General features: G+C 29.3%; 2 protein-coding genes across 2 annotated transcripts; both read left to right on the top strand.

Annotated features, from left to right (window-relative positions):
* Positions 1–5897: 5897 nt before the first annotated feature.
* On the top strand, positions 5898–10436 carry LOC105129015 (WAT1-related protein At1g25270-like). Its single transcript, XM_011030904.1, has 7 exons — positions 5898–6354; positions 7451–7513; positions 7709–7825; positions 8261–8510; positions 9135–9293; positions 9431–9582; positions 10079–10436. The coding sequence occupies exons 1-7, from the start codon at positions 6161–6163 to the stop codon at positions 10272–10274; spliced, it is 1131 nt and encodes a 376-aa protein (XP_011029206.1). The 5' UTR covers positions 5898–6160; the 3' UTR covers positions 10275–10436.
* Positions 10437–14296: 3860 nt separating this feature from the next.
* LOC105129127 (pentatricopeptide repeat-containing protein At4g18840-like) lies at positions 14297–16054 on the top strand. Its single transcript, XM_011031070.1, has one exon. The coding sequence runs from the start codon at positions 14297–14299 to the stop codon at positions 16052–16054; it is 1758 nt and encodes a 585-aa protein (XP_011029372.1).
* The last annotated feature ends 2612 nt before the right edge of the window (positions 16055–18666 follow it).

Here is an 18666-nt window from a genome sequence, read left to right on the forward strand (position 1 = left end):
AACTTGATTTAATCATGGGCTAAATTAAATTTTAATTATATTTAAGAATTAATCTGGATTCAATTGGAAGGTTTAATTAAGTACAAGGATTTAATTATATATTAAATGAGTCAAATTAATTTTATTTAGGACTTAATTGGTGAAAAATTAAGTTTAAAAGACTAATTTAAGCTTAATTGAAAAGATTGAAACGAGAACAAATTTAATTTTTATCAAGTTAATTAATTGAAATTAAGGGTCAAATTATAGAAAAAATAAAGTTTTGGGGTCAATTAGGGGTTAAATTGATAAAATTAGCAGCCAAGGACGAATCTATAAAAAGCATCAAATTATAAGGATTTAATTGACAAAAAACTAGGATTGAAATTGCATAATTTGAAAATTTAATGGTCAATTAGGAGTGAAATTACATAAATTTGAGACCAATGACTACATTACAAAAAACGTATAAACTTGAGGTTTCAATTGAAGTTTTGCCAAGGGCTAAATCATACCAAACTTAAGATTTAGGGTTAATTAGAGATATAATTAAAAGGATATAAAAATAAAAAAACTCAATTGAAACTTAACAAAACTTTTTTATGTAACTCAAAATAGTGTCATGAGATTCCTAGTAGTGAGGAATTTGTGAATCTGATGCAAAAATCAGTAAATAATATAGTTTTTTTACTTTCCATCATTAATTTTTATATATTGAAATTAAAAATAAATTTTAAAAATTAAAAATTTATTTTTATATATATTTTTAAATAAAAAATATTTTAAAAACAATAAAATTATTTCTCACAAGCAACCCAGCCACACGTACGCAATACCAACTAAGGACCCAGAACGAAGGGTCGCCCACCAATCCCGGAAAGCAATTTTTATGTGTGAGTTGGCAGTTATGGGAAAATATTTTGGTTGATAGGTATTGCTGCCAAGTGATGCTTAGAAGCTACTCGCTAACTTGGCATCTTCCATGATTCCATCTGTCAATCACTCTTCTCAAAGTCATTTTAGCCCACCCAATAAATGTTTTTGACAAGACTTGAGAACCTCATTACATTTAAAACTTTTTCCTTTTTTTTGTTGATATTTTTCAAAAAAAATTAATTAAAATTATATTCTTTTAAATTTTTTATATTAATATATTAAAATTAAAAAAACACTTAAAAAGATAATTTAATATTTTTAAGATAAAAAGAGGCTTGACTCAGGAAAACAGCACTCGTTTAGCCACGACAAAGATAAAAACAAAAATGGGAATGGTAAACCAGAAGGGACAATTTTCCAGCACCTTTTTCATTCTGTTGCTCGAGGGAGGATGGCGTGTTTGTTGGCACGAAGCGCCATTTCGTCTAATGTGACAAATTCGTGGATATTACCGAGAGATCTGTCTTGGTTTGTGTGTCGAGCTGTTGGACTAGCATGTCATTTGATATATGCCAGCTGACTAGTGATGTCAGCAATCTCACAAGGACCGCTACCATTTACCTCGTCATGTTTGAAACTTTTCCTTTTTTTTTTTTAACTAACCTTCTATGTCGAGGAAATTAAAATTAATTTTGTGTTTATTATCGAGGTTTAATATTTTTTTAAAAAATATTTTTTTTAATTTTTTTTTTTAATTTTTATATATTTTTGAGTTATTTTAATACAATGATATCAAAAATAAATTTTTTTAAAAATAAAAAATATTATTTTTATATATTTAAAAAAAAATAAAAAACAATACCTGCTATGCTTCTAAATATACATTAAAGGAAGATCATTACTTTAAACTCATGTTTTTTGAGCATGTTTAATAGACTAACTTTCATATAATAAATCATTAACACATGTAGAAAAATTAATGAATTTGTATGTTAATTAAAATTAAAATTATTTAAAAATAATTTTAAGAATATATCCTTATGTTAATTTATTGTATTAAAATAAATAAATCTCATATTTTTAGCTTAAAAATCTTATTTAATCATCAAACTTATCTTTTAAATACTACTATCAAGATCACGGCCACGAGATAATGTTAAAAAAAAACTTCATTGATGATTGATTGCCGTAGATGGCAGCTTCTATGTGCTGCTGCAAATATTAATTTAAAAGATTATCAATTACTGTGCACAATATATTCTTGTTATGTTTAGCATTAATTAACAAAAGAAAAAAAAAAACTAAAAGTGGAGAAGATTTCACCGTACTTCTTCTTTCAAAACACTATTTGCTATAATAGTGTTTCTTTTTTAATTATTTTTACCAACAAATTTATGTTTTGTTTTTAATTTTAATTTAATCATTTAACTTTAACAAAATATTAAAAAAGAAGAGATTTCATTATACACCTCCTCGTAAAATTCTATTTATTATAATAATGCTTTTTTCTTTTTTAATTTATGTTTTTTATTTTAATTTTGTCATTCAACATTATATTTAATGAGGATTAAGTTTCATAATTTTTTTAATTTACTTTTTATAAAATTATCTCAATCTCATAATCCGAAATACGAGTTTAACAAGTTAACTTAATTAACTCAAGTCTTTTTCTCCTTTCCCCAATTGACTATCCCCCTCAATTTTATATTTCAGTATTTGATTAATAGAGAATTAAATATCATGATTTGTTTCGGTTCATTTTCTATAAAGTTATACATGTCTTATGACTTGGATCAGGATTTTGGTAGGTAAATTCAGGTTGACTTGAGTTATTTTTTTAATTTTATTTCTCAAAACTAGGTTAATTCAGAATTGAACTTCATAATCGTGTCAATTTGCTTTTTATTGAATTATTTCAGTTTTATAATTCAAATCATGATTTTGACAAGTTAACTCATGTTAATTTTTAGGTCGTTTTTTTTAAATGAGATTTTATTGTACTCCTCTTCACAAAATACTATTCACTATAATAATGTTTTCTTCTTCTTCTAAAATATTTTTTTTTTAATTTTATCTTTCAACATTAGATTTATTAGAATTGAGCTTCATAACTTTTATTAAAGTTATCTCATTCTCGTGATTTGAACTACGGATTTAATGAGTTAACTTGATTGACTCAAGTTTTTTTTTTCTAATAGACTTTTTATTCTTAATTTTTTTATTTAACATTAAGTTGATAAAGAATTAAACTTTGAAGTTTGTTCCAGTTTTTTTTTTAAGGTTACCTTTATCTCATGGCTTGAGTCACGAGTTTAGCAGACAAACCTAGATTAACTCGAGTTATTTTTTTAATTGTTTTTTTTTTCAATTTGTATTTTTCAACACTGGATTGATTGAGAATTAAGTTTTATAATTTATTTTAAAAAAATTTATATTGGTTTATCATGGTCCATAACTCAAATTATGAGTTTGCAGGTTAACATGAGTTGACTAATGTTATTTTTTGGGATATATTTTTTTAATTCATCACTTGGTATTGAGTTTAGTAGAAATTGGGTCTCATAATTTATTTTGATACGCTTTCTATGAGTTTATTATGGTCTCATGACCCAACATGCGGACTGAGAAGATAACTTAAGTTGACTCGAATCGATTCAAGATATTGTCATTTCAATATTTATATAAAAATATCATATAACAATGATGGATGTAGCTTAACTAGTTAGGCCTTAGATTTGCTTCCTAGAGATCACTAGTTCGAGTCCCACAAATCCTAGAACCACTAGAGGCTTATATGAGGCTGCAATTTGGGAATATTTAGAGCTTTAAAAGCATCAAATGCTCCCATAAGAAGAGAAACCCCAAGAAATTCAAAGTGTGTTTAATAACATTTAACAAAACTAAAAAAATAATCCAATTTAACAAAATAATGAAAAAAACTGCGTAAACTCGGGTTAATTCATCAAACCCTGATCTAAGTCATGAGCTCCATATAAAAAAAAGCAAACTCAATTCTTAATCAATCTAATGTTAAAGGATGAAATTGAAAAAAAAATCAATTATAAAAAGAAAGACCATAGTCAACCAATTTAACATTCAAAATCAATAAGTAGAGTCATGAGACTGAAATTACCTTATAGATAGCAAACCAAGAAAAATTATATAGTCTAATTCTTAATCAACCCAATAAAGGGTAAAATTTAAAAAAAATTAAAAAAAGAATCTAAAATAAAACAAATATCAATCAATAGAACAAGAATCAAATTTGACAATAAAAATATCAATACCTCTTGTTATTTCGATGAGAATGAGTGTGGAAATTAAGAAGAAGAGAAAATAGAGAAAGAAAAAAAACCAACCGCTATGTGCCTCCACCCACACCACATGTCGCACCATCAGAATGACCTCATTGAGATGTTTTTAAGGACACAAAGAAAAATAAAGGGACAATACTAGAGGAAGCTGCACACGCTGTTAAAACACAACAATTTTCTTCACACACTAACACATGTAGTACATGCATTGTTTCTTTATAATTGCTCATTTACACCAGTTCCGATATTTTTGTTTCATATTTAAATTTAGATCTACAAGTCTTAATTGTTTTAGATCAATAAAAATAAATTTTATTTTATAAAATAGAGTATCAACGACATGTCATAATTTTTTGTAGACATTTCAGGATTATCATTTCTAGGCAATAGGAAAAAAATTGTTACTTCTCATCCTAAATAATCTAAATTTAAAAGAATCAAATTGAAAAAATAAATTAAATGACCAAGGATAGGGTTGATGTTTCCTCTGCCCATGCAATTCTATCTCGGATTCTTTAAAGAAAAAAGGGTTAGATACTTGCCTAATATTCAAATTCAATTCTTATAAAATCAATAAAAGTACATTTAATTTTGATAAACGGAGCACTAAGTAAGTAATAGGTTTTTTCCCTGCAAGGCCAAAACAAAACATCAAACCTGATTTTAGATAAACACACCTTGAGATCCTATAATTTATGTATTAAAAAAAATTACCAAGCACAAATGCAGAAGAATGTAATTTTTAAGGAACAAATAAAAAAATAAAAATATTAATGGATCAGAATAAATAAAAATGGCAAAAAAAAAATATAAATTACTATTATAATCTATAATATAGTACGTGTTTGCAAATTATACTTTCTTAGTACCATTTAGTTTTTTTTTTAATCCTTTTAACTTACCAATAAAGCCTTTCAAAAGGTTCTTCTTCATCCACTTCAACTGCATTTTGTTAAATTTATTTATTAGTATTATTAAGTGGATGTTCTAATGGGCCTCTGATTACAAATGGAAGCAATTCTCCACCAATATTAATTCGTAAATTTAATTTGGATTCTCTTATTTGAACAAAATCTCCTTCGTATCTCCTTCGTATCATCGAGATTACATATGTAGCTTTATTTAATTTATTCTAAAATGATTATCTTGTGAAAGCATCACGTCATTTATTTATTATTTTTTTTAAGAAAACGAAAAAACAATGATATTATATTTTAATATTTTGGAAAGGTTATAAAAGAACATAAAATGATAAAACCTCAAATATGAAAATCTGAAACAGGTAATAACGTGTCCTATTTAGGGTGTTTAAGAGTATTATTTTTAAAAATATTTCTTATTTTGAATTTTCAAATATATTAAAATAATATTTTTTATTTTTTTAAAATTATTTTTAATATCAACATATAAAATAATTTAAAAATAAATAAATATTAATTTAAAATAAAAAATTAATTTTTTTCAAAAATATCTTAAAACACAAAAGTTAACACTCCGATAATTCACTCTTTTATAAATATATATGAACCTTGTATTGCGTGTTAGAACGCAATATGCATTGTTTCTTTCTTCGATATTTTTTGTTCTCCAGATCTGTTTAGGAACTCAGAGACCACATCACTCCCATGTGAGGTGCTCTGTAAGCAGTGACATTTACCCACCGACGTAAATGGCTATTAGCCACAGAACTATTGCCATAAATGCAACTTTTCACCGTTTATACATCCTGGGAACTCTCTCCACGTTGCCCAAGGGCTAAGGCATTCACACCTGGCACTTGCATACATCAAATCCAAATCTCTTTTCTTTTTTTTTTTTTCTACTCGCGAACCAAAACCAGAACCACACAAGGCTATATCTTAGATACAGAATCTATTTCTCTCTGATTTTCTTCTTTATCTAAATCTACTTCTCTCTGATTTCTTACCTTCCATCTCACTATCTAGTTCTATTTACATGTAAATTGGCTTTTGAACGTTTGGAATCTTGGGATGGAGCGAATTTGTAGAGTGTCACAAGGGTTGAAACCTGCATTGCTTATGGTGCTGGTTCAAGTTGCATTTGCGGCAGTGAACGTTCTGTACAAATTGGCAGCAAATGATGGGATGAATTTGAAGATTATCGTTGCTTATAGATTCATATTTGCCACTGCTTTCATGGCTCCTCTTGCATTCATCGTTGAGAGGTTTGGCCTCTTGCTTCTTTAACCATCTCTCTCAAGTATATTTTAATGTTCCTTATTATTTACAATATTCTTACAAATATTCAGAAACTTTCGAACTATCAATGCATGCAAGAGAAAGGAGTTTTTGTTCGTTTTCTACATATCTCGTTGTCCATTGGCGGTATAAAATTGTTTCACTTTGCTCTTTAACGATATTTTTTTTACTATAAAGTTTTCCGTAATCTCGTCGTCCAAGCATCAAATGGTCTTACGCGGATTTTTTTTTATTATAAAGTTTTCCGTATTCTGTGGTCTCTCCTCGTCAAAGAATCAAATGGTCAAACGAAAATTAGGTTTTTATATTTTCTTAGTTATTGTAATATTTCTTTCTTTATTATCATTTATAGTGTTTTTCATCATTATTATTGTACATAACTCTAAACACACACACACACAAAGGATGGCTGCTACTCTACTAGTCAACCATTATCATTTCATCGTCTCTTTCATTCCTTAACTTTCTTAATTAAGATTTTATATTTTATGTTGTTTTTCAAAATCAGAATTTTCTTTATATAATTTTAGGTTTTAGAAAACTCTAATTTCTTAATATATAATTTAAAACTGTAATTTTGAAGATTTAAAAAACCTTAACTTTCTATCTTTTATTTTACTATATCATGTGTCAATTCATGTCGTCATTTAATAATTCTATGTAACGTCTTAATCAGTAAATCTGGTCGCGCGAGACTAGTATCTTTAGCCATTCCCAAGGTTCTTCAATTCTTCTTTTCTTACTCGCAGGAATTGTCATGAAACTATTACTGAAAAGGAAATTAGTGGTTTCCTTGTACTCTCTCTCTCTCTCTCTCTCTATATATATATATATATACTTTACTGCGTAGAACTTGTGTTGGCGGGAAGCTTAAGCATGCACCAGTAGCAGGTTGATACTTCATATATATATATATATATATATATATAACCAGAAGATTAGGGGAAAGGAACGAATAAACCAAAAGGTTTAAAGTCTATAACACAAAAGAAAAAAAAGATTAAATTAAAAGTTCTATGTACTCGTTTACAATCTAATAATTGTTATGTGTTGTTTTTGCAGGAAGAACAGGGGGGAATTAACGTGGACAATAATCATTCAAGCATTTTTTTGTGGTTTATTCGGGTAAGCTGCATGTCATCACAGTTCAATGAAAAATTAAGAGAACAAAAATAACAGTTGCTTGACATTCATTGCACTTTCCCTGTTATCGGGTGAGCGATCATTTTAGTAAACAATCACTTCAAGAGAAATCAGTCAGCATATCAAGTTGATTTGTTTTATAAAGATACGATATTCATGAATTACTTTCTATTCCAGGTGTTCGTTCGCTCAAAATGCGTACATCGAAAGCTTGGCTTTAATATCTGCAACTTTTGCCTGTGCCATGGCTAACCTAATTCCAGCTGTTACCTTCATCTTAGCCTTAATATTTAGGTAAAATATACAAGTGCGTTACCTCATACAACGTTTCGTTCTACTAGTTTACTGTGCAATTAATGGAAGTGATCCGTCATAGAAAATTATAAATCATAATGACTTTGTAAGTGTAGTTTTCAAAATCATTAAGTTAATTCATTGCCCAGAGTTTTCTATTTTTTTTCCTTTCAAAAAAGTGTTTTTTAGTTTATTATTTTGTAGCATAACAAGTTGGAAGATCTTTAACAATAAAAGGGCATTTTTAATTAGGAAATACATTATCATGAACATAGAAGGACTAAGTTAATTACTAATAAATATAAGAATTTAAACACGACAACTAATTAAAAACAAAGGCTAGTTTACTCTATGTTTTTCTTTTTTAAAAATGGTTTAATCTATATTTTTATGGCAAATTTACCTTGTTTCTCATTCGTATAACTTGATCAAAAGGATGGAGAGAATGGAGCTGGCGTCTGCAAAAGGAAAGGCAAAGGCTATAGGGACATTGATGGGAATCGGTGGTGCCATGCTTCTCACATTCTACAAAGGCGTAGAAATTAACAACGGGTCAGCAAAAGTTAACCTTTTGCATCATCGTCAGTACGCTCATGCGGCTTCATCTCATGGTCACGGGCGTATCCTGGGCTTTTTCATGGCGTTATTGAATTGCTTGTCTTATTCTTCGTGGTTGATAGTTCAGGTAATTTTTACTACTAGTATTTTAATATGTTAATGTTAAAATAAATGATAAACACTAATTTTATAAAATATTTTACACGATAATATCAAAATGCACATTATCTATACCAAAAGTGTTGAATTAGCATGCCTAAGCTGGTCCAAGCTAAATCCAAGAAACACTTGATCTTTTTTAAAAAGAAATTGTGGTAAATTTTAGACAATAATAATTTCTTCGAGTTTAATTCCTTACTTTTGAGGTTATCTGTAAATGCGACATAATCTTTTTGCTTTTTTTTTTTAATAACATGCATGCTTGTTAAATTAGCAACAATTGTTTTTTTTTCAAACAGCGTCACCTATTAAGAATAGTGTTCTTTAATAAATTCAAATAATCCCTTCATTGTAGTATAATACGTTATATATATATATATATAATTCAACACAACCAAGTCGACAAGAAATCATGTTTTTCTTTTCTTATGTATATAATTCAACACAACCAAGTCTACAAGAAATCATGTTTTTCTTTTCTTCTGTTTTTATCCTCTAGCTAACTAATTAACTTCTCATACTTAAAGAATACTAATTAATTTCCTGCAGTTATAAGCAAATAAGTATATTAATTGATTGTTCGTGGAAACAGGCTAAAATGAGTGCAAGATACCGGAGCCATTATTCAAACTCGGCTTTAGTCTGTGCAATGGGAGCAATCCAAGCAACTGTTTTTGCTCTTTGTCTTGAAAGGGACTGGAATCAATGGAAATTGGGATGGAATATTAGACTCCTCACCGCAGCTTTTTCGGTATATTCATTTTAATGCTCGGCAAGCCATTTATTGATCTCCGATCGAAGATATTCTTTAAGCTCCGATAACTTTTGTTTATCTGTGTTCCTGATTTAGCGATTCCCTTTTCAAGTAAAAGCTGATTGTGTATGTAGGGAGTCGCGGGCTCTGGTTTGATGGGGATACTAATTTCATGGTGCTTGGCCATGAGAGGTCCATTGTTCGTCGCTATTTTCAGCCCTCTCATGCTTGTGTTAGTTGCCATTGCCGGATCATTGCTACTGGCTGAGAAACTGTATCTTGGAAGGTATCACATTTCTTTTTTATCAAGGACATTTCATATATACTGTACTTGTATCAGTAAATTATCTGTTTTTTTTTCTTTCTATTTAGCTTAGAAAATTAATTATCTTTTTTTGCTTCAGATTTTTTAGTTTTCTAAATTAATTTTTGAATTTATTTAAGTAATTCTAGACCTTGTAAAGATCCGGATTATTTGAAAAGAAATATTCCATAATAAAACTATAAATAGAATGACATGTTACAATCTTATTCGATTTTAGCTATACCTTTTTTAATTTGGTGTCTTCTTGTTTATGTTTTTGTTAACGATAATTTATTAACAAAATTATTATAAATTTCAAATTAAGTTGACATTCATATTTTTAATTTATCATAGGCATTTAGCATGGAAGATAATTAGTGGTTAGACTTTTATACACAGCCTTATAATTACAAAAACTAGTATACCTTATTGGATTTTATTATATGGTTTAACTTATTCTTTCCCCCCCTATTCACAGCATAGTAGGAGCATTGTTAATCATTTGTGGTTTATATTTTGTACTATGGGGTAAAAGCAAAGAGATGAAGGCAAAAAAACAACTTGCTCCGTCAGAAACCGAAACCTCCCAGGAAGGTGGCATCATTGTTACCTCTCCAACAAAAGATACTGGTTCCGACAACAGCAGAGTAGAGATGGGTTCATCGAAAAAATAAAGTAATGAAGGAAAATGATGCAGAAAAGAGAAAAAGGTGAGGGAATAACATTCTACCTTGAGACTTCAAATAAAATGACGCAGAGGAGATGAAAGGGAAGGAATGATATGCATGTATCATTCCGACATTATAGTTCATAAAATCCTAGTGCAAGTAGTGATTTTTTATTAATTTTTTTATTAAACTAGTTAATTAATATTTTTATTTAACTAGTTAATTAGGATTCTTATTAGATTATAATAGTATTTTTATTTAACTAGTTAATTAGAATTCTTATTAGATTATAATAGTTAAAGGTGTAATCTCCATGAAAATTTAAAAGTATATGTATTCAGAATTTCAATTGTGTGTGTAGATGCATGTTGAATATCGATTAATAAGATATACAGAGATTCAAAATTGCTTGTTTTTAATAGTTTATAACAATCAGTGCCTAGGTGGATAATAGATCCAAGAAGCAAGAAAAACTCTTTCCAGCAGCAGAAAAATAGTTCTTTTGCAGAAATAGAATTTCAGTAAACAAGGCAGCAATAACTTTTTTTCACAGCAGCAATAGCGGGTTGTTTGAGAGTGTGATTATAATTATTTTTTAAAATATTTTTTATATTAAAATATATTAAAATAATATTTTTTTTATTTTTTTAAAATTATTTTTTTTATATTAAAATATATTAAAATAATATTTTTTTTATTTTTTTAAATTATTTTTAAAATCAGTATATAAAAAAATTCAAAATATATAAAAAAATTAAATTTTAATAAAAAAATTAAAAAATTTTAAAACACAGTTTACATTAGTGAAAACAACTCGCAACATCAACATATAAGTTAAACATGGTTTTTCGATAACCATGTTCGACCAACCATTCCATGTTTATTGCCTGCACTACAGGTGAGGTTGATTGTTTATCATAGTTATTGATGTTTGATCAAGTTAAAAACCAGAGTTTTATTGTGGTGGAATCTATTATACTTGTTGTTGTGTCTCGAGTTTAACAAAAATAAAAAATTGTTGCTTCATCGCCGATGTTCCACGTCATTCATATGTGCAGAGTGAATTATAATTCACTCTTCAGTTGAATTGTGCAAAGTGAATTTAACTCACTTTGCATAGTTGGGCTGAATCCATAGTATCACGTCCAGCGTGAATAAGTGAATAATGAAAAATGAATTAAAAATTTACTTTGGCTGAATCTGTTATCAATAGTCAGACCGGGTTTAGTATGAATCTAAATATATTAGATTGGGTCTGATTTAATAAAATATAAACTATTTTTTAATTTTAATTATATTTTATTTAAAAAATTAGTATTTAATATTATTCAATGACACTGTATAAATTAGAAGGAGATCATATGATGACATAATATTTACATAATTTTATCATAATTTCAATTTTATTCCTAATGATATTTTACCTGATTTTATTACACACTTAAAAAACTATAGAAATTGTAGTCGTTGTTAGATAAATTTATATAAAATATTATTTATTTAATGATATAATAATAATAGTTAAATCTATAATATTTAAATTAAAAACCATCAATATTAATATATGTCTTTTTTAGTTATTTTATAACCTCAATTTAAAAAGTATTCGTTATATATCCTTGTTAGATGAATTTATATAAAATATTATTTTTTTAATGATGTAATAACAATAGTTAAATTTACAATATTTAAATTAAAAATCATCAATATTAATATATATCTTTTTTAGTTATTTTATAACCTCAGTTTAATAACCAAATATACTAAACTATTTTTTATTTAACCTTAATTTCAACCATAATTTCAACCAAACATATATAAATACCAAACTAACCTCAATTAAAAATATTTTTTTTAAAACCATAACCATAAAAATTATAACATTACCAAACACATTTTTAATAATCATAGTCATAATTAAAGCATATAATGGAGGGCTTTTTAAGGTTGAAGTACTCGGGTCAAATGAAAATATTATGAACTTACTGATTAAAAATCTGTTGAGAGAGTTTATATATAACTTATTACGGGAAATGAGTTTAAAGTTTTTAAAATATAAAAGAGTATAATGATAATAATTATACCTAATTAATTAAAATTTTTAAAATTTAAATTAAATAAAAAACTAAGTCAAGTAATATTTTTGATAACATTAAAAAATTATTATTTTCTATTTATTTTTATGATGAAATAAATATTAATTGTAATATGATAAAAAGTAAACTAAAGTTTTAATGATTTTTATATTTCAATACACTAACTAAATAGATTATAATATAATATATTTTTTTTAAATCACCTATATATAAAAAAAATATGATTTTTTTTTAAATTTGAGTAAAAATTAAATTTTTTAAAATACTCATAAACTCACTAGTTATTCAATACTAAAATAACATGAGAATGAAAATAAACCCCGAGACCAAAAAAACTATACAAATACGATGTCTCGGTTTTATATAAAAAAGATTCCAGTAAATTTTATATTATTATCACTTTTTACGAAGGAGTTGAAATTGACATCTAGTCAACCATCATTAAACTTCTGCATCATCATAGTAATGTTCAGGGACACCAGATGCCTTCATGTCATCATAAACTTGTCATGGGCTTTTTTAACGGCATTTAGCAGCTGCTTCTGTTTTCCTTTAATTATGGTTGATAATTCAGGTAATTTTCAGTGCTTGTATTGTTTCTTTCCTGTAGAACAAGGGGAATAACGCTTTTAGATCATCAACGTTAGCTCACAATCTTTGCTAGCTAATTGTAACAATTTCCTTTATTTCTATGGCCAAAAATAAAAGCAGGTAGGCTCATTGACTGTGGAAGCAGGCTAAGGTGATGAGAGGTCTATTGTTTGTCTCCGTTTTCAATCCTCTCATGCTTGTGCTGGTTGCCTTTCCCGGCTAGCTCACCGGAGCTGGACGAGAAACTAGACATAGGAAGGTATTGTGTTTTCTCTTCAATAGATCCAGTTTCCATTCTATTCACATAAATTTGTTATTATTATTATTATATTTATTACGTTAATTTTACATTAGTTTAATTAACATACTTGCAACAAAATTAACCTGTAATGACATTTTTCTGGAAAACTTACTCAAATAAATATTACGATAGATATACATGATAATGGCATTTCATAATTGTTATTAAGATCCATCTCTAACGGCATTTTTTGAAAAAAAATTCAGTGACAATTATGGTATATAAAGGCATCTTCGAATGCTATTAAATCTCAAAGAATTAATATAAATGTTTTTAAATTCAATATTGGTAAAGTTATATCATATTTGCTACTACAATTGATATAAATACTTGTGAGGTTAAATAAATGTCATGGAAATGTTTTTATAACATGTTTTTACTTAAATTCTGTATAGTTATGGAATAATTTACACTAAAATTTTTATTTGATTACAGTAATTAATGATAATTATTGCTGCTATTATTATTATTATTACTATATTGATGTCCTTATGAAAATTCCACAATTTACCCACAGTGATTTTATATGGTCAATTTGACCTGTTTACTTTCTTTTTAAATTATAGAATAACAGGATTAATAATGGTCGTTGGCGGTTTATATTTCGTGCTTGGGGGATGATGCACACCAAGGAAGAAGTTGAAGCAATTACCCATATTCCCTCTTCACGAAACTATTAGTAACGAAAATAACAAGATCAGCTCTTAGAGATGGTTTAAGTAAAGGATATATATCTGATTATCACAATAAATATGAAAGTTAATTTTGATTATGTTTTATATAAAACTTAATCAAATTAAATTTCGAGTATTTATTTCATATGGTGTTCATGCTATTATTCCTCTTCATATAAAAGCTCGTGACATAAATTTAATCCAAATTTGAGTTTTCAAATAAATAAGATTAAAATAGTAAATTTGGTTTGTAAAAATTATAATTATAAACCTTCCTCCTTTAATTCCCAAATTGGAAGGAATATTTTTTTATTGATTAATCCATTGCGCTCCACCCACAGACACAAACTGCCATTTGAAATACTGATGTCTGCTCTGCCGCCTTCTCTTCTGCCCACAAAACCCACCAAAAACCACAATCAATTCCAGTCATTCTCTCTCAAATCATGCCTTTCCCTTTTAGAAATCTGCAAGTATACCACCGAGTTTGCTCAACTCCATGCCCAACTCACTAAACTTGGCTTCATTAAAAACCCACTGGCCCTCACTAGACTCTTGTGCTATTCATCAATCTCTCAATATGCAGACATCAACTATGCTCAGTCAATCTTCAATTTTGATAAAAGCCCAAATACATTTGCTTATAATGTAATGATTAGAGGCTACGTGCAGAGGGAGAAACCCGAAAATGCGCTTTCTTTATTTTATAGCATGCTTTGTAACGCCAATTCTGGGCCAAATAAGCTAACTTTCCCTTTTGTTTTGAAAGCATGCTCTCAGGTTAGAGCAATTGAAGAGGGTAAACAAGTTCATGGGCTGGTTTTTAAACATGGGTTGAGTGAAGATCTTTTTGTGCAAAATAGTTTGATTAGCATGTACTCATCTTGTGGGTTAATTGGCTTTGCTTGTCAAGTTTTTAATAAAATAGATGACCCGGATGTGGTTTCGTGGAATTCGATGATCAGGGGGTTGGTTGATTTGGGTTTCGTCGAGGAGGGGAAGCAAATGTTCGATAGAATGTCAAAGAGGAGTTTAGTTACATGGAATTGTTTGATTGATGGGTATGTTAAGGCTGGATTGTTGATGGAGGCTAGAGAGTTGTTTGATCAAATGGTGGGAAAGAATTCGGTTTCTTGGAATACCATGATTGGTGGGTATGTGAGTTTGGGTCTAATGGAGGATGCGAAAGGATTTTTTGACAAGATGCCGTGGGAAATGAAGGATGTAATCACTTTTAATTTGATGATTGATGGGTATACAAGAGAGGGTAGATATAAAGAGATATCGGAGATATTTAAAGAGATGCGTGTGGCTAAAATAGAACCCTCGAGGTTTACCATGGTAAGTGTGCTTACGGCTTGTTCTTATTTGGGGGCTTTGGAGCAAGGTGAATGGATTCAAGCTCACATAGAGAAAAATGGGATTGATGTGGATTCTGTTCTGGGTACCGCTTTGGTTGAGATGTTTGCGAAGTGTGGAAACATTGAGAGGGCTCTTTCAGTGTTCAAAAGTATGGAGGAGAGAGATGTGGGGGCATGGAACTCAATGATTCATAAACTAGCTGCCCATGGTCATGGCCAAGAGGCTTTCGCAATTTTTTCAGACATGTTGAGGTCAAATACTCTACCGGATGGCGTAACTTTTCTCGGCTTATTAAGTGTATGCCGCCATTTGGGCCTTGTTGATGAAGGAAAAAGATTTTTTCAACTCATGAGTGAAGAACATGGCCTAGTGCCAAAGGTTGAGCATTATGGTTCTATGGTGGATCTTCTCTGCCGTGCAGATCTTTTAGAGGAAGCGCGGGACTTGATAGACTCTTCACAGGCGTCACAGATGAAATCCAGCGTTCCCATGTGGGGTGCTCTTCTTGGAGCTTCATGTCGGCTAAAAAATGTAGTGATGGGTGAATATGCTGCCAAACATCTTTTGCAATTAGACCCTTTTGATGGCAGCTGTTACACAGTTTTATCCAACTTGTACTCAGCTGCAGGCTTGTATGAGAAAGCCATTGAAGTAAGGAATGAGATGAAGAAACAAGGACTGGAGAAGATCCCAGGCAGTAGTTCAATGGAAATAGATGGTTTAGTTCGTGATTTTTGGGTGGGTTCTTGTTCTCTTGAATAGTTCTCTTGTTCAAGGACTGGAGAAGATCCTTGTCTCTCCGACTACTTGTGTGGCATCTAATGTAATCTCATTTTAGCTGTCCTTGCATCTAAAAATGGGATGGGTGATACCTTAGCAAGACAGGAAAAGAAAGAAGAACAAACTGATACGATAAGTGCCCCCTCATTTTCCATCCTTGTGCACATAGCAATTACCATAACTTGGATTACTAGGGGAAAAAAATGCCCTAGTTGGAGAGGACTTTGATACAAATAACTGAAATAAGGCTCACTGTCAAAACAGATACTTCAGCTAGAAAATTTGCAAAACACAAAAATATGACAGCAAAAGCAACTAACAATGGCTTAAAAAGCCTTCCATTCGAGCGAAGATCCTTAGTAAAATCTATAATAGGAATTTGATCTCTAGGACCAATAAAATATCCATACGTGAAAGGAAAAAAAAAGCAACTTTCGAGTGCTTTATCTACTTTAAAAATAAGAGAAACAAAGAAGTAAACCATCGTTTTCCACCACCATCTCCGCCAAGCTTAGGTTGGTGCAGCACCCTTAGGCCTGCCCTTGGATTGTGTCTTTTGTGACTTGGCCATCAACTCGACTTTCTCTGCCTTCTTTTCATCCCTAGTTTTCTTGATTCTCTATTTGATTTCACTTAAAATAACAAAAACAACCATTAAAATAAAAGCACAAAGAATCCACCTACAACACCTTAGTAAATAGAAACCAAAGGCAACACCTCCCAATTCACAAATCACAAGAGATTAAAAGTGAGAGAGCTAGAGCAGCATCACAGACCTTTGGCTTCTCGGTTCTCCTCTATCGTATAAATTTCAAAGGAGCACCAACTATAGACCTTGAGTAAGGCTTCTTAAAGGTTTGGTGCTTCTTCTTAACAGCCTCAACGACAACATTTTATAAACAAACAACAACTAAATCATAAGTAGATTGAAAAAAAGCCCCACAAAGAATATTCAATTTCAGATATGATAATACCTTCTTCTGATGTTTCTTGTAAATAATTGTCCGTGTAAGTTTGGAAGGCTTCAAGCAATTGTGAATTTCAAAACTTTTCACTCCTTTATGATATCCCAAAAAGATATATTGTTTAGATTTTGTATGAAGCTTTGACCTCCCATCATTAAAAACATGTATATAAAATGGACATTCAAACACTCTTAAAGTCCGCTAAAATGTTTGTCAATATTTTTTCTACTATATTTTTATTTAGTGTTATCTTAGATGATTTGTTAATCAAGAAACATATTATATTCATTGTTTCTATCAAAAAGTTCATAACAAGTCTTGCATTAAGCGAAAGACACATTGTTTTTTGAACTATTATCCTATTCATTTTTTCCTCTACATCATTATATTGTGGTGTCTTAGATACAGTGAAGTGTTTTTTGATCCCATGTTGCTCATGCAATTCCATGAATTTTGAATTTATAAACTCAATACCATTGTCTAACTTAATGCATTTGATCCTCCTCTTTATCTGGTTTTTTATTTTTACTTCTACTTCTCATACTTGAACTTGGAAAATATTTCTCACTTATGTTGTACGAAGTACACCCGAATTTTTCATGAATAGTCATTAATGAAGATCACGAAATACATTTATCCTCCACGTGATATTACCCTTACTAAGCCATAAATATTTGTATAAACATAGTACAAAATCTTATGTCCTACGTATGGCTATCTTGAACTGCATGTAATTTTATTTTTCAAAAACACAATATCTATAGAAATCAAGCTTGCATGTTTTGACACCCTTCAATAAATTCTTATTATGAAGCTCCATCATCCCATGCTCACCCATCTAACTTAATCACATGTATCACACAACTATATGATCTGACTTGGATTTTACAATTACAGGTCCACCTACAACTATGATACTTAATAGTCTACAAATATTTCTCAGCAATATTTATCCCTTCATAACTATCACAAAACATTTACTTATTTTCAATACTCCACTTTCAGACTTGAAGTTGAACCTATTACAATTTAAAATGCTTAATGAAATAAAATTCTTCCTCGACTTTGGTATATGTTTAATATCATACAAAGTTCTAACAATATCATCAAACATTTTAATTTTGATATTTTTTATTTCAATAACTTTGCATAAATTATCATTACCTATATAAAATCAGAGTTGACTAACTTGTAGTTGTCTAACCAATCTTTATTAGAAGTCATATGATAAGAACATGTTGAATCCAAATCTAAGAATTTATAGGATAATCTGAACTGAATGAAATAGAAAGCATGTCTTTGTCACTATTCTCTGAGTCTTTTTCCACTACATTCATAGGCTTTGATAAACTCTTTTTATTCTCCACATCCCTTTTCTTTTTCTTTAGACATTCTCATTTTTTATGCCTTGTTTTTCTAGACTTATAACACTGTATATCATTCATTTTCTTGGATTTGGATCAAGTTTTGTTGTTCCTTAATTTGTTTCGAGACTTGTTTTTCCCTATGCTCCTGATTACTCTTCGTCGCTAGCCTTTTTCCTTGTGAATTTCTATCACCAGCTTTCTTCCTTAAATTAAAGCTTATTAGGGCAATAATAGTCTTTTTCAATACAACAGTTTCTTTCCC

Source organism: Populus euphratica, unplaced genomic scaffold (assembly GCF_000495115.2).
Source record: "Populus euphratica unplaced genomic scaffold, PopEup_1.0 scaffold48.1, whole genome shotgun sequence".
NCBI classification, from domain to species: domain Eukaryota; kingdom Viridiplantae; phylum Streptophyta; class Magnoliopsida; order Malpighiales; family Salicaceae; genus Populus; species Populus euphratica.

What these genes read in the sequence shown, in the direction of transcription:
- LOC105129127 (XM_011031070.1), top strand. Translation starts at nt 14,297, where the DNA reads ATGTCTGCTCTGCCGCCTTCTCTTCTGCCCACAAAACCCACCAAAAAC.
- LOC105129015 (XM_011030904.1), top strand. Translation starts at nt 6,161, where the DNA reads ATGGAGCGAATTTGTAGAGTGTCACAAGGGTTGAAACCTGCATTGCTT. An exon ending in CTTGCATTCATCGTTGAGAG is followed by an intron (nt 6,355 to 7,450) that starts GTTTGGCCTCTT and finishes TTGTTTTTGCAG; the next exon opens with GAAGAACAGGGGGGAATTAA. An exon ending in GAGAAACTGTATCTTGGAAG is followed by an intron (nt 9,583 to 10,078) that starts GTATCACATTTC and finishes CCCTATTCACAG; the next exon opens with CATAGTAGGAGCATTGTTAA.